This window comes from Lytechinus pictus, chromosome 1 (assembly GCF_037042905.1).
Source record: "Lytechinus pictus isolate F3 Inbred chromosome 1, Lp3.0, whole genome shotgun sequence".
Lineage (NCBI taxonomy): Eukaryota > Metazoa > Echinodermata > Echinoidea > Temnopleuroida > Toxopneustidae > Lytechinus > Lytechinus pictus.
This window is the reverse complement of record NC_087245.1, coordinates 24961413-24978987: the sequence shown is the minus strand read 5'-3', so window position 1 is coordinate 24978987 and position 17575 is coordinate 24961413. Positions and strand designations below refer to the sequence as shown.

Here is a 17575-nt window from a genome sequence, read left to right as displayed (position 1 = left end):
CAGTTTTTTGTAAGAGAGATTAATTCACATATTTTCCCCAACTGTTAGAGAAGCATGAGTGGGGGACTTCTGCATGTATATGAATTAATGAATTAATTACGATATGTTTGTCACAAATAATGTAAGCTTGATGCATGAGCTGAGATTTATTTACCTGAGAAAGGATGATTTTAAGGACTAGCTGTTTGCAGAAATTTATGAAATGAATACCTGTAGGCCTATTACTGTGCAGAGGCCTGCCTGTAGTGCACGGGTGAGGCTCGAGCTGACTTTTTTTTCCACCCCTGAAAATGGGATATGACATTATTTTGTTGAATCATGAAACGGATGAGAACAAGCTCTTTAAAAAAATTAAATGTAACAAGTCAAAGCACGAAGTTGACGTGATATTATCTGTACATTGACTGACTATATATTTAAGTGTCAGTATATATAGGTCTATAGTATCTTGACAATTCTTTCTCACTACCTTTTCTTTCTCATTTTTCCGGCCTCTCATTCCATTTCTTTTCTACATCTTGCTTCTTATTTTCTCTCCTTCTTTTTTATGCTGCCGGAGGGGGGATCGAGGGGGCTAGATCTACGACCCTTACCCCATTCTGGCTATATGAATCTTTCCCTATAGGGGGGTTGCGAAACGGGGGAGAGGGTGATTCCCCCCTCACACGCACTGTACAAAAATGTAAAAATCTGATTGTGATATTGAACGTGGTCAGCCCCCCCCCCCCCCCCTCTTCAAAACCGTTCCACATACTGCCCCTGCTGCATTTTATTAATTGTAAGATTGCAAGATTTTATTGACTCTATATCGACCCCGCCCCGGCGATCGAGCGAGGCGCGGCCCTCTCTGGGTACGGGTAGAGAGTAGAGTACGAACGTATTTACAATTCATGAATACAAAAACGTAACATGTACAACCTTTACATGTGTCTTATGGTACAAGACCCCCTAACCCCCCCCCAAAAAAAAAAAAAAACACACACACACACACACACAAAGAGATGGCTTTATTACAAATGCGTTTGAACGTTAATTTCGTGAATGAGCATACTTATAATCTATATGGTAGTCTCTAGCTCTGCGAGCTGCCACGGTAACGTGCAGCGAGTGCAGGGGATTGCGTGCTAATCGATGGTGTGCAGTGAGCTCTCTTCATCTTTACTCTCTTTACGACGTCTATGTGGTGTCGACAGCTCGAAGACGAGTGAATTTTACTCCGATTTCAACGTTAGAAGATCAAATTAGACCAGTCCAATGGGAAAGAGAGACACGAGAGTTGTAAGATAATTTATATATTTTCATTTGCTAGTATTTGTCTTGATGTTAGTGCGCTTTTGCACCCGTCTTGACCAACGAAATGAAGCACAATTTTCAGCTTTCTCAATCATTCGTCCCTGCATGCCCCACGGCCAGGCCGAGCGGTAGCGCAGCCGGGTCGGCGGGCGAATAGTTTAGCGGAGCTAAAGTAACGGTACCGTTGGCGTTGCCGTTGGCGTAGCAGATTTGGGCTTTTTTTCTGTCCTAACGTTATCAGACAATGAGACAGAAATGGAGAGTAAACCAATTTTTTTTTCACTAATCAACTGCAATGCGAGGTTACTCTCCAAAGCATCTGTTTTCCTCATTTCCTCAATTTTTTTAAATTAATATTAAGTTGGAAACTCAAGAAAATGAAGTCAAGTCTCACTCTCAAGTCAAGATAAGGTTTTTTTCATCTGTTCATTCGATATTACACTAGTCACTACGGTCTACCTACATGAAAGTCTACATGTGAGATTACAATATTCTAACCAATGTGTGAAATATGGACACATTTGATTTGTATGATTCTATTTCTATGAACATCTGTCACGCATCCCCATAACCATAACTTATATTTATAAGGCATAACTGAAACTGGTTCTGTACTGTGTAAGCTAGATGTACACACTCCTAGTACCAATGAGGTCCAACATTACATGTATGAACCTCATAGGCGACATCAGTAGTATTTTTGGTTAGAAATCTCTGAAAACAGGATATTTATATATTATATCACAAGTACAAGCTATATTCCTTTCTCTTATTTAAATTATAATTTTATAGTGTAAATGCATCGTTAGCAACAAAAAAAATGAAAGAAATGAAGGGGAACTTACATTTTCACGGCTTTTTCCTGATTTTCTGGGCAGCTGCTCTTCTCTTCTGACTCGCGATCGAAGCTGATATGAAGATCACGTGATTCGCGTTCTCGTCAGCTGATCGGTTGGTTATTCTTTTCGTCAGACGTTAATAATATATATTTTATAATGCTAGCATTCATCGCTAATTTAGGTGAAAGAGATTGAAGTTAAACAGCGCCAGGTCGGAATCATAATTATTTTGGAAGAGTGTATTTATACACTCGATCTCATACCTGACGTAGACGGCGCTATTCAACAAATGCACAATCTTCAATATAAAAAATAAAACAGAAAGAACGCCTTGAACACAGGCCAAAATGCCTAACGATTTCTCCGCGGCATTAACAACTATCGTAAAGGGCGCTCCATTTATCAATAAAGATGGATGCTAAGCTGTCTATGGCGACAAAATTTGCCGCAAATATTTACGAAGAATTGTGAGAAATGGTCTGAAAATGCAACAAAAGAACCGGTGAGTACCGATTAAACATTATCAATTTATTTAATAGAACATATTTAATGACTACAATGTAACAATTTCTAGATAATATTGCTTAGTTCTAAGCTAGGGCGGCCCAAATGCGCGTGAGTGGAGTCCCAGTTTATTAGCACGGGTAAGTATTGGGGTGTCGCCTAGAGTGGATGTACACGGTTAAGTGTGGTTGTTAAGTCTTATTTTCACCAGCCAGGCAAGACCTAATGCTAGCCTATTGTACAATGCTATTCTATAGTTGTGATTGATATTGTTGTTTTTATATATGTATATTACGATTGATATATATGCCAAAATTGGACTGATTTTATAGTAACCATACAAAATAGACACTTTTTATTTTAAAAAATTGTCATCAACTTACTTTTCAAAATAGAAATTCTCTACTTTCCAGCGATGCCAATTTCTAAAAGCTTTGTTTTCTTGACAATGTCAATAATGTACTTGTATCATATTATGACATGCTCCACTGCCCAGAACCATGCATGTTAGCACTGTGAGGTGTTATCTAGAACCCTTAATGTGAGAACAATATGAATTTCCAGTATTTAGCATTATACATGTATGACCAATGAAAAGAAGTATCTGAATCTGAATTGAAAAGTAAATGGTTTAAAGCGTACATGTATGTGTGAGATGATGGTGTCGTGAATTCATAAGAATCAATTTTCTCATTAATATTAATTTAACAGGCATTTGTAAACCCAATAGCGGCAGCGAGAGCATCAGGGCCAAGACCTCAAGCTGGACCATCCATCCAGGAGTATTTGAGTCGCCCAAGACCTACCTGGTAATATTTTTTCTAGTTTGTGCAGTAATAATCACACATAAAATATTCTATTGATTACAAAGAGATGTAAATAGAAATAGATAATCTATTAAGGCAGAAACCCACCCTTTCTAAAAAAGAAACATGTAGACAGGGGCGGATCAAGGATTTTCCAAAGGGGGGGGACAAATTTCTCGGAGGAAAATTTTGACAAGCAAAAAAAAAAAAGGTTTTCAACCGCAAATTAAGGGTATTTCGTACCCGCAAAAAATTTCACAAGCAAAGAAAAAAAAGAAGTTTTTAACCACAAATGAAGGAGATTTCGTACCTGAAAAAAATTGACAAGCAAAAGAAAAATAATAACAGCAAATGAAGAATATTTTGTACCAAAAAAAATTTGACAAGCAAAAAAAAAAAGGTTTTCAACCACAAATTAAGCACGTTCCCCCCCCCCCCTGGATCCACGCCTACATGTAGAGTTCATAAATGTCTAAATTGCAAATGAAAACAATGTTTAATGGATGGGTGTTTGTTGTAGAGGAAGAACGGGAATTCAGAACATGAATGAACAAGAAAATTTCCCTTCCTTGCAGGCAGAAAATCATTCAATCACTGCTGACACTAATTCAATTCATAAATGTAATTTAATAAAAGAATTACTGAGGAAGATCAGAGGTTTTGTTTTTGCAAGAGGTGAATAAAAATGACCAGGATAATGCTTCCAATCAGGAAAGTGTTGTACTATTTTGATGGCTTCAGTAAGTGAATTCTACTCTGTGTCCTGATAAATCAGATTAAATTGGGAATAAAATTGAATCTGGACAAAGATTTTTTTCATAATTATCTGTCAAAAAGCTACTGCTGTAGCAGATTCAAAACAAACAAAGAACTGAATGATTACATTCAAAGCTAATTGTAATAATTTACCTTACAAAATGTCAATTTGAAATTTACATAGTTGCAGAGATCTCATTGAAAAAAACACAGCAATGACTGTCTTATCTCTTGTCGTGTTTCTTTCAAACTTTCACCATTCTGTTAAGTCTTCCTTATTTTTCTCCTCATGTACGGTACACAATTTTATGACCAAGTTTGGATTCCCTTTTAAGTTACTGTGCTGCCAGTTTTATTTAAGGAAGTAATTCAAACAAATATCCCAAATTTTGAATTGTTGTAACTACACAGGGAAGAATGGCAGGAAGAACAGAAGAAAAGAGAAGCCAAATCAAGCAGTCTGGCCTTCTGGGAAGACAAGATGAACGAGGTTAGTATTGTACCTAGTCTGCAGGCACAGACCCTGATTGAAACTTTGATCAGCTAGTGTGTCTCGACTGTCTCCACACAAAGACTAGCACATACAAAACTTGTGAGAGGCCCTCAGTACACAAGGCATGATAGGCTGCACATTCAGACCCTTAATTCGAGTGAAGGGTTTGCCCAGCAGACTACATTGTACCTGCTCTGGCCTTCTGGGAAATTAAGGATATACATAAGAAGTTCATTGCTGCCAAATACTGAAAAATTACCAGTGTAAGAAAATATTACCTTTATCTAGACGCTACATATTAAAATTCGGCCTAAAGTTGCTCACTCACAAATAATCAATGTGGAATTGCTGAAAGGAAGGCACTGATATTGACTTTCCTGTAATGATAGAATGAAGTTGAAATATGTGAATGTGTGAGAGTGCATTTCTAATTTATTCATATAGGGGAAGTCCACCCAGCAGTGACTTGGTTTGAATTCAAAGAGAAAAGTCAAACCAACTTAATTCAATCAAAATTAGTGGTCAATTGTTAAGAAATTTATGACATAAAGTTTCAATAAATCAAAAAAACCCAGTTATGTGCACATTCTGGCTGGTAAACAAATAAGTTAACTTTTTATTCAAATCATATTTTTCTCTCGGTGTACTTTTTATTGATCATATTTTCATTAGATCTCTTTTGGATAAGGTGTGTGTGTGATGAGAGGCTTATGATTATACATGTATGCAAGTGAAAGATTTTTCTTAAACAAATATTAATTAAACTAGATAATTTCGAACAAGTTTTTAAATAATGATTCGATTTTGTCATTTCAGAAATTCAGAGAAGACTTGAAGAAGAATAGAGACAAGCAGCTTGGATCATCAAGCAAAAACAAAAAGGTAAATAAAAATGCATTTATTACAAATCTTTCTAGCATGTTGAACCCATGAATTGAATATATAGATCCTGTTGCGGTGTTTTCAAATTTTTAAAATTGGGTCGCTGTTTTCCCCACATTTTGTCATTATATACTTGTACCTAAAAGCAGTTATTTAATGGAACATTTTCAAACTTGGTTCATGGATGATGATAATTGGATTTAGGTTTGGGGGTCACAAGGTCAAAGGTCACAGGTCAATATTTAAACATTTCAGAAGTATGTAAAGAATTAATGATAAGGCCATGAGGGAGGCATGAATAATTTTGATGGCATGAAATTGAAAATCCATCTACATCTACATGTTTATATAGATATTTGATAAGAATGGGGTTTGTATACATGTAGATGCAGTAATTTTCTCCCTGTTATTTTTCTATTTTGAGTCCTAAATTAATTTTTGAGGATGTGTTGTCAATGTTGGAATGATTGTGAATAGAAGGGCGATTGATTAAAAAAAAAAAATCTTTTGAAATGAAAACGAAAACACAAAAGCTACAGTAAAAGATCCATTTTATCTACCTAAATGCAAAATCAGGTATAGTTTTTCTGATTTATCACTTTGCATTAATAACAGAGAGCACATTTTTCATTCCTATTCTTTTTAATATAGGAAAAGAAATCAACAAAAAAGAAGAAGAAGAAACGAGAGAGGGTGAGTGAAAAGTTATAAGACTTAATCGCATTAGACATTACCAGTAATAAAGTGTGTACATGTAGAAGTTTGTGCCAGCAATGATCTTGTCATGGGATAAGTTAACGTACCACATGTGCATGTCAAAACAAGTAGCAAGGGTGAATATAATAATAATTATAATCACAATAATTTTAAGAATCCATATTTAATGTTAAAAATAGAAATCAGAAATAGAAAACTAAAAATGTATTTTGACCAATTGATCATGGGCCCGGCAGCTACTGACCAGTGCCAGAGCGATTCTTTAAATCATTTTACCCCCAACAGGGTAGCAGGAACTCCCATTTTTTGACGTCTTTTGGTCTGACCTTGCCTGGGCTTGAATTTCCCACCTCCCAGTTGTGAGGTGGATGCTCTACCAACCGAGCCAACACACAGGTGTTAATATATTGTACATCAGCATACTCAAATGCCCATGCAACATAATTGATCAATAACCTCTTTCTAAATGAAGGATAGAGCAAAGAAGGAGAGTTTCTTTTATTAAATAACATATCACCTTATTTTAATCATTCATAGGCCAAGAATGACTTTATTCAAAACAATTAATTGTCTGTCACAATAGCCATCATGAAATAACTTATCCACGTCCAAAAACATTTTACAAAGTTGCTTACAAGGCTAATGTGATCGCAAGTGCTACACCTCTTGAGCACTTCACTCTTTACAGCAAACTACAGTGCGTCTTAAAAAAAGGAAACCAAGATTCCCACATCCTTTTTCTTCAAATGCAAATTAATTATAATATTTCATTTACATCATCGTACAATTCAATTTATTCTTCTACATTTGGATATCTTATATGTGAAAAACACTTCATGCATTAATGAGCAAAACGAACTTGAAATTCTAATGTCAAAATCAGGTTACCCAGAATATTTGGACGAGATTGCTTTGTGATATGACAACCGTGCTTATTTGACGATTGACTCATTAGCATTTCTTTTGTATTCTTTGATATGTTTCTCTCACTGATCCCTGAAATGAGAGTCGATTAAGATTCTGTCTGAGTTTCTGCGCAAATCGTTTCTGATAGGCCTCAATATTTATTGTTTGTAACCTGCCATACGTGAACGTTTTGCTAAGCTGTTGGTCTCAAATTAAAGATGATATTCCACTCTTACCATAAGTATCAAATTCATAGTAGAAACATGTTTGATAATTAAGAAATTAAGCTCTTAAAACGAGTTTCCTTTTTGTGGGACGCACTGTATAACACCTGCTATTTCAAACACAAAGTCCCATTATTTTGTACCACTGTTTGGTTTTTCAAAGGTGGGTCAATAAAATGTTAAAAACGTCATTGCTCAGTTGTCTCATATCAGGTATTAATTACATGTAACTAGTATGATGCCTTCACTACTGTAGAAAAATTATGTGAAAAAAGCAAAAAATATATGAAATTCCGTAAGTTTCTTGTTCAACATGTACATCCATTTTTGAATGAAAATTTTATTTATTACATATTATGATTTTTTTTGTCTGTTTATTAAAGTCAACATGTTGTTGGGCAGGACTTCACCTTAATAGAACATTGCAGGATTCTGGATAAGGTCTTTTGATTAAAATTACCATAAAACAGGCAATAAAAAAGGAGAGAACATATGTAACAATTTACCTGGCTCCTGTTCTTATACCGGTATTACCTCACCCAAACGAGCCTACATCTTCAAAATTCAGCAACTTGTAAAAGTGTTTATAAAATTCAGCAAGGTGCGGAATATTGTGAATTGAAGTTGTTTCTGAACTGAACTCAGCAAGTTTTTGATACCCATTTACTGTTCAAACTTCATGATTCTTATTTAGTTATTCTTTGATCTCCCCCCTCATCTCGATTGCATATCTTGCCAAAAATTCTTCATGTTTCAAGTCTCCATCCTCGTCTTCATCATCTTATGAATCTTCTGATAGTAGTGACTCAGAGTCTGAAGGAGAAAAGGTATGTCCTTTATTATTTTTCTTGAGTAGTTTTATACAATTAAGTGCATAAGAATGACCAAAGTCAGTGATAGATCATTTCAAGTGAACAAAAAAAATAACAGTATGATTTTGTGGATGTGAGTTGTTCTTATATTCATATACTCAATTTCAAAAGATTTATGGTAGTTTTTGATATTTGGTCATGCTGGTCATCAAATTCAACACTGAGAAACATAAAATGTTGACCAGAGTAGCCTTGAAAAAAAATATACATTAAGAAAATATTATGGCTACTGTATTAAATTGTGTAATGCAGGCAAGTCTGCCAAGACTATTCCGCTTTGAATTCGGTTAGTCTGATATATCTGAAGATCTCTGATTGAATTGTATAATTTTCCAAAGGCGACAATATAGATGAACTTACAGTTGTTAAAACTTCTGTTGTAAGTTAAAGTTCTATGTCAATGTATGTGAATTCCATTGCTATATCCTTTTTGTGATATAACTTTGACATTGACCTCAGTTTTATCAATTTATCTCCACACCTATACCTTACACAAATCCCAATATCCTGGTGCTTCTGATTTCCATGGCAACCAACAGAGGAAGAAGCGAAAGAAAAGCAAAGAGAAAAAGAGTAGAAAGCGAAGATATAGCAGCGATGACAGTAGTGATGAAGACAGAATATCATCGGTGAGTATCACTTTTGTCATACATGTATACAAGATGAAAAAGTTTTAGATTAAAAATTAAAGCTAAAAACATTTAGTTGCATTGATAAACGATTGCATAAGAAAGTCTTGAAAGTCAAGGCTTATTGTCAGAATATCATTATAGATTTAAGTCTGATTCATTTTCATAAACCTAACTCTGAAATCATGAAATCTAAGCATGAAATTATCATGCTGAAGATCAACAACAATATACAAAATAAATAAATAGTGATTGGGCAACATCAGTTTCTTCATTTACATACTGACAAGGATGAGCATATAACTGTTTTGTGAAATTCAAATATCCATAGCTTTCTTATGGTGCATCTGATTTTGATGAAATTTTCATTGCTATGCTTGTTTGATTTTTCTCTGTTTATTCAAATCATCTTTTTGCTTTGGTTGACTTGACCTTTTGAAATAGCACATAAACATGGCACAAGCATTCTTTGACTTTCAAATAAACATGTTGTTTGTAATACTTCTAAGTTTTATGCAATCTGTTGCGCAGTGCTCCTCGTTTCTTGTACAGTGGTGCCAGAAATTAGGTGAACCCCACCAAAAAATGAACATATTTTAAAAAGTTTGAATTCTGCCATCTCTTCGATATTTCATTGTGAAGTTTCATAATGCCTTGGCCTTGAGGGTCAATGCTTTTGCTTTGGCCTTGTGGTTTGATGCCTTGACTACAACACTGATATATGTACACATGTTCGATAAAAAAAATTTAGATTTATATTTCATAACTGTGCTTGACTATGATGAGTGTATCTTTTGTTTTCACAGAAATCAAGAGAGAGGAAGAAGTCCAAACACAAGAAGCACCGAAAGTCGAAGAAAAGGAAAGAAAAAAGATCGTCTCCATCGGACTGAATTTCTTTATCATGTGTGGTACTGCCTTTATTTGTGAATACAGTATGTTATTACTCTGCCTAAATATTTTGATGCAAATGAAATGGCATGAAGAGGTACTTCCAGACAATTATAGATACAAGTGTTAAAGAGATGAAGGGTACCAAAGTGTGACGTCACAAAAACAGATTTTGCAATTACCCGTAATTGATTTGTACATGTATATATATCTCCGAGTATGATGGAAAACATCCACATCACAAATTAGTAGGAATATATACCCAATGAGCTCTACTGAAGAAGATGTATTATTGGCCTTGTTATAAACATTTAGATCCAGGCCAATATTACATTGACTTTATGACGTAATCACTTTGGTAATCGATTTGGGAAATCTTTATTAATAGCAGGTCACTGAAGAATGTTTACAGTATCCGTGCAGGAAAACTGAATATTTTGTGTGTAATTAATAGTTTGCATATGACAGTTTTGTGAAAATATCTATATAATACTGTTTGACTTTGAGGGAGATACCATATACCGTGTGAGTAAAAAAAAACTGTTTAAACCTCACAAATCCCCATTTTAAGGAAATAATATGACATGAACGCATAGTCATTATATATGGTTAGAAAGAATATCTTCTTTCAAATAATTTGATTTATGTGGTATGTCTTCACGCTTGGATAATCACCAGGTATTCTTTGCAGTGATTTAAATTTTGACTTGCACCCAAATAAGGAATGACTGCAATGAATGAATACAGGTGCCAATGATGTCATAATCCTACTTGAGCTAGTAAAATTATTTGCATATCCCTTTTTGATGAAATTAACTTGCGAATTGATTCTAAAAAGTGTTTATTTAACAAATATAATGTAAATTATTGAAAAGGTGTTTTGAAATGGATTTTAATGCAACTTTTGTAGGATTATTTCATCATTGACATCTGGATTCATTCTTTGCAGTCATGCCTTACTTTGGCACAAATCAAAATTTACATCACTGCAAAGAATACCTCCTGATCATCCAAGCGTTACAAAATACCACATAAATATGGTATCAAATTATTTGGGAGAAGATACTCTTTCCAACCATATATAACGATTATGCATTCATGACATGTTTTTTCCTTAAAATGAAGATTTGTGAGGTGTCAAGTTTTTTTACTCACATGGTATATTTCCCAAAGTAGTCCCATAATATTGCCAGTGTCTTGACAAGGGCAATATGGGTCTACTGAGGGAAATATATGAATGGTATCTCTCAAAACTTATGCTAGTCAATATTATTATTACCCCCATCTGTATAAAATGTAATTCAAGCTATTATTTGTAGCAATGAATGTATAGGCCCGTTTGCCTGCCGGTACTTCTTATTTCAGGTTATTTATGAATTGATGAAGTGATCCTGGCCAAAGTGATTAAGATGTAAAGTGTTAAGGTGTAATTTATCAACTTAACGCCTACGCTTGGGTTTGATCAGCTGGGAATTCTGGATGTGCAGAGGCCCAATGGGAAATGACAAATTTTGTGGAGGAAGTGTGTATGGATATTATGCCTAGTTGTACAGCTGTACACTGGCTGGGTCATTGTGATGTATAGTTAATCAATCCGACAATTGTATCATGTCCAGAATTCCTCATTCAGGTAGTAACGCTGTTATGCCAGGGTTTTGTTCTCGGAGGGGGGGGGGATCTTCATCTTCAAAGTTTTCCTCTGAGTGATCTCCTTAGGGTACTGATTACCCTAAGGAGAGTGGTCCCTGTGAGAGCCGACCAGTGGTTGCATTTCCCTCTTGAAGAGCTGATCTCAGGGCCAGGGGTTTTTGGGGGAGGGAGATGTCGGGTGGAGTCGTCAAAGGGAGAGGGGTTCTGTGTGGGAGTCATCCCAAGGGGAATTGTTGCGTGGGAGTTATCCCAAGGGGAGATGTCGGGTGGGAGTTGTCCCAGGGGGAGCTGTCACTTGTCTCTGAGGGAGTTACATCTGGGGACTGGTCCTGGAACCTGGAACTTGCCTTTTCAGAATTATGATACAAGGAATTTAAACATAATTGAGGATATGACTATTTAGGTGTGAACAGAGAAAGGAATAATTATAGATGAATTTTACTTAAGTTTTCTCTTTTAGTTTTTTAGTAATACCATTTTAATGAATTTACTGTACATCATTTGGCACTGTATCAAGTGTTCTTGGGTAGCATATTCATAGCAAAGTCAAGTCACTAGATGTTCAAATCACATCAGAAACATGTGTCATGCAATGTTTGCTATTCTTCAAATTACAGCATTCCAACTACATGGATATCAAAGGTGAATTATTCTATTTCTTTAATGTAGTGTGAAAGCTTCATTTTTTACAATTGACCAGCGTGTGACAGATGAGATGTACCGCATGCTGTAAAATAGTAGCAGATATGACACAATTTTAGCAATCAACACCCATTAACTGCCTTTATAGAATATGCTTTGGCATACCAATGGAAGCAATGTTGTTTCCCGATTGTAAAACGGAAGAGTTTCACAGTAGGCTATCCATAGTTAAACTGCATCTATGGACCAGGGTTTTGATATAAAAAAACGTGTCAGGTTATTTTTTGTTTTCCCCATGCAAAGTGGGTGGCAGAATTTGACTAAATTGCATTTTGAATATTTATCCCATTTTATTTTTCCTGGTATAGATTTGAGCAACATAAACTCTGTATTTCCATAATACTGTAGTGCTTGAGAAGACCTTCCAAATCCTGTTAGCAGAATGAAGAAAATTTCTGTCCAGTGTAAATTGATTATACCAGGCCTAGGATAACGCAGGACTGTTCTGATCTTGGAATATTTCATGAATTAATTTGTAAAGTTACAAATGACTTTGCGCTTGACTGGGAACATGTTTTGAGGTGCTAATACATTGACATAGGGATACATTGTACCACAAGAAAGGGTCACCAGTCATGCTTGAAATCATTTGTAACTTATACCTTGGTTACATTTACTCTACGGCGGCTGTACGACAGTCGAAAACAGTCGTTTTAACATTTTTTTACCAGCTATACATAGGTGGTTTGAATAAAAATGAATAAAACTGCTGTTTTCTACTCGCCGTACGGCCGCCATAGATCAAATGTGACCGAGGTATTAAGAGTTGCTTTATGAAACATCCAACAAGCATTCTGTAAGATATATATTGACTTGGTACTGGTTGGAGATCTCTGTAAGGCATTGGTGTGCAATTTAACATTAATTGTAAATCTATACATGCATCTAGAAACAGTGACTGATAATGCATGGATATGGTTTGGAAAAAACACAGCAGAAGATGTACATATATTCGCAAAGAAAGTCATTTTTCATGTAGATAGAACAAAATTAAATATATTATCTATATCTCCATTGTACAGAGGTGTGTTTTTAATTTAAGTGTAAATATATGGCAAAGCAAGATTTGAAAAGAAACAAATAAAACATGAAGGACTAAACCTGGGTTGTATGCAGAATGTGAAACGAAAGTGCACTGTATAAAACAGAAAAATTAATCATGAAAAATTTAATCCTTTATTTTCTTTGCATTCTTTTTGTGTCCATCGTCTAAATGCATCAGGGACCCGTTTCATAAAGAGTTACAACTGTTGTAATTTTGCCATTATGGCAACTACCATGGTAACCTTGATTTTGATTGGCTGCTGGGCCCTTTGGCTATGGTAGTTGCCATAATGGCAAAGTTACAACAGTTGTAACTCTTTATGAAACGGGGCCCCAGATATTCATTTTCTTACGGCACATGGCTTCCCATGGAGTGGGGGGGGGGGGGGGGGGGGGGGGGGCGAAGATTCGTTTAAACTTAACTTTGCCTGTTAAAACAAAGCATTTTGGAGTTATCTATTACTCTCCTAGATGGAAAAGTCTACTCCCACAAAGAGTTGATTTTGATAAAAATAAAAAAATCGCGGATGGTCCGGGCTGAAAGTATGTATTCTAGTCCAGGATAGAAGGGGTCAAACCTTGTTTTTTTTATATATACAATGTTTTTTATGGTTTCTTGTCAATTCGAGGGTGCTGATTCCGAATCTGAATGATGCCACTCGTGTAACCTTGAGCATTTTCTGCAAATTGGCAAAATCCAATATGGCCGCCAAAATATTCAAATTACCCATGAAAATCATAAAATTGTCCACACATTGGCTTTAAAGTACATGCAATTGTGCTGCCGGAGTGAAATAATATCTGGAAAAATTATTTTTGTCAAAATATTTATTTTCTTGATATCAAAATGGCCGCCATCATAGACCCCTGTACAATATGAATGGGGAAAATTAATTTTTACAAAATTGAGCACTGAAATGCAAGTAATTATGATCTATGAGTGAAGCAATGTCTGTAAACATGATTGCTAACGATATAATTATTATATCATTTGTTATGTCAGTTATGTGATAAATCCTGTATTTTGATATTCAAAATGGCCTTCAAAAGCCCTAACACTATTATGTACAATGTGAATGGTGACACAAAAAATCACAAGAGTGAGCACTAAAATGCATTTTGTTGAGATAAACGAGTGGAATACTGACTAAAAACATTATTGTTAACGAAATTTATTATTTAACATGCCATGTATGTGATAAACCCTGTATTTTGATATTTAATATGACCGCCAAAGGCCCTAAAATTATGATCTACGATGTGAGAGAGGACAAAAACAATCACAAGGTGAGCACTAAAACTTATTTTTTTGTGGTAAATTAGTGGAATGCTGTCTTCAAATATAATTTGCAACGAAATATATTATTCGGGTTTCATATTTGTGTTAAATATTGTATTTTGACTTTCAAAATGGCCGCCAAAAGACATTCATTGACTGTATTATGTACAATCGATCTGGGAAACCAATTTTCACATGAGTCAGCACCATAACATGCATATAATTGTGATTTAAGAGTAAAATATTGTCTGAAAACATAATTCCTAACAAGATATACCATTCATTCTGACAGGTAGGTGATAAATAATGTATTTTGAAAGTCAAACTGGCCGCTACAGGCCCTAACGGTAGGCCTAAATTATGTACTTTGTGAATGGGAACATATAATTTTAACAGAATTTGGCTTTGCTTGACTAAATGGTGTTGCATGTATGAGTGAAATATCGTCTGAAAATATGATTTTGTAACCAAATAGATCATTTCTTATGTTATTTAGGTGATAAATGCTATATTTAAATTTCAAAATGGCTGCAATATGTTTCTTTGTGGAAATTATCTTTCCCCATTCAAATTTTACATATTAAGATAAGGGACTATGGCGGCCATTTTTCACTTTTTAAAAGGCTGCATTCATCACCTTTATGACACAAGCTATGATATATTTCGTTAGAAATCATTGGGTTTAGACAATACTTAACACTTGCATCAAAATTAAGCCATTTTCATAGTAAAAATTTTGTCAAAATTATCTGTCCCCAGTTAATGAACATACTACTTTGGGCTATGGCAGCAATTTTGAATTTCAAAGTAAGGCCTTTATTACCTTCTCAACCATTATGTGATGTATTTAGTCAGAAATCATGTTCAAGACCAAATTTTACCTATACATCACATAGTTACGTGCGTTTTTGGTTCTCATTCTGGTGATGATTAGTTTCCCTATACGCATATTACAGAATTTGTAGGGGCTTGTGCGGCCGTTTTGAAAGTCAAAATACAGTATTTATCACCTATGGGAGAGGAAATGTTATATTTCATTAAAAAAAATCACGTTTTCAAACAATATTTTCCTTATACAACAGAATTATATGGATTTCATAGTCGGGCAAATCCTAATTCTTTCAAAAGTATTTGTCCCCATTTACATTGTAGATAATACTGTAAGGGCCCATAGGGGCCATTTTGAATTTTACAATACAGCATTTATCTCATGCATGAAAGATGAAATGATATGTTTCGCCAGAAATCATGTGTTTAGACAATATTTCACTCGTATATATTACAATTACATTCATTTTATTGTTTTTACTCTTGTGAAAATTAGTTTCTCCATTCGCTTTGTTCATAATACAGATAGGGCCTATGGCAGCCATTTTGAATGTCAACATGCCGCATAATTACCGAAATTGCAAGGGAAATGATATGTTTCGTTAGAAATCCTTGTTGTCAGACAGTGTTACACCAATATTTCGCAGTTATTGGCATTTTAAAGTCAAACAAATTCAAAGGTTGTGAAAATTATTTGTCCCCTTTTATATATTGTACACAGTATAAGGGGTCTATGACAGCCATTTCGAATATCATAATACAGCATTTATCACATTAGATAGTATTCAAATGACATAGTTTTGTTAATAGTCATGTTTTCAGACAGTAGTCCACTCGCAGGTCACAATCACATGCAATAATAGTGCTCTTGTTTGAAAAAATATTTTCCCCATTCATATTCTACATAATAAAGTATACAGGGGTTATGGCGGCCATTTTGAATATCAATAAAATAAATATTTTGTCAAATATCGCTTTTCCAATTGGTATTTCACTTCTGCACAAGAACTACATGCATTTTATAGCTAATGTGTTGGCAATTTTATGATTTTCATGGGTAATTTGCATATTTTGGCGGCCATATTGGATTTTGCCAATTTGCGGAAAATGCTCAAGGTTACAAGAGTGGCATCATTCAGATTCGGAATCAGCACCCTCGAATTGACAAGAAACCATAAAAAAACATTGTATATCTAAAAAAACAAGGTTCGACCCCTTGTCTATGGGGCCTATCCTGGACTATTCATTAGGTGGGCTGATGATGTCACATCCCCACTTGTTCTTTTGTATTTTATTATATGAAATGAGGTTTATTCATTTTTTTTCCTCCAAGAACTAGAAAAATTGGATTGACAACTGATTTAGTGCATTAGATATTTATTGCTGCAACTTATTTCATTATAAGGGAGACATTATTCACACAGCTATGAAATAATGAAAAAATATTATTTTATGTAATAACATAAGAAAACGGAAAGTGGAGATGTGACATCATCAGCCCACCTAATGAATATTCATGACGACTGTTTTCACAAAATAGTGCTAAACTTCAATAACTTTATTATTTGTTATCCGATTTTGATGAAATTTTCGGCATTTTGCTCAGTGAATTCTACTCTATGTATTAAGATGTAAATATTTTAAGCCCGGACCATCCCTTTAAAACTGAAAATTTGATCAAAATTGGATGTAAAATAAAAATATTTTGACATTTCAAAGTTTTGGTTGATTTCGTAGAATATTTATATGCACATTCTGGTAAGAATGCAAATGAAGAAACCAATGTCACATACCCCACTAACTCCTTTGTATTTTGTAGTGAAATGTATTCTGATTTTCTCCTCATGTGAAACATTGATTCCTCCAGAATTATGTTGATTATCCATGATGAAGAGTCTCCTCATAGTCAAAGCTACAAAAATTAAAATATTTCATATATTTGAACACTAACCCCCCTCCCCCCCAAAAAAAAAGTGAGTGACCATTGTCTCTCCTGTTGGCATATCACATCTGTCCTTTTTTTTAATAATTAAGCAAAATTTTTGAGTATCATAACTTCTATTTTACATATCCAATTTCTACAGAATTTTCAGCATTATATTTCTTTGATTTTTCTATTTTTATTCAAACCAGCTTTTTATTAGGGTGGATATCCTCTTTAACAATTTATAATTATAATTTCAGCACTCACAAATATATCATCTTCCTTTAATAGGACTGAAAGACGAACAAATAATCAAATGCTGTGTCCTGCACATGA

General features: G+C 34.7%; 1 protein-coding gene across 1 annotated transcript; it reads left to right on the top strand.

Moving 5' to 3' along the window:
• The first annotated feature begins 1062 nt into the window (after window positions 1-1062).
• LOC129259716 (protein FAM133-like) lies at window positions 1063-13336 on the top strand. Its single transcript, XM_064098906.1, has 8 exons — window positions 1063-1278; window positions 3348-3445; window positions 4610-4688; window positions 5508-5573; window positions 6225-6266; window positions 8179-8247; window positions 8832-8921; window positions 9728-13336. Exons 1-8 carry the CDS (start codon window positions 1255-1257, stop codon window positions 9812-9814), a joined length of 555 nt encoding a protein of 184 aa, XP_063954976.1. The 5' UTR covers window positions 1063-1254; the 3' UTR covers window positions 9815-13336.
• The last annotated feature ends 4239 nt before the right edge of the window (window positions 13337-17575 follow it).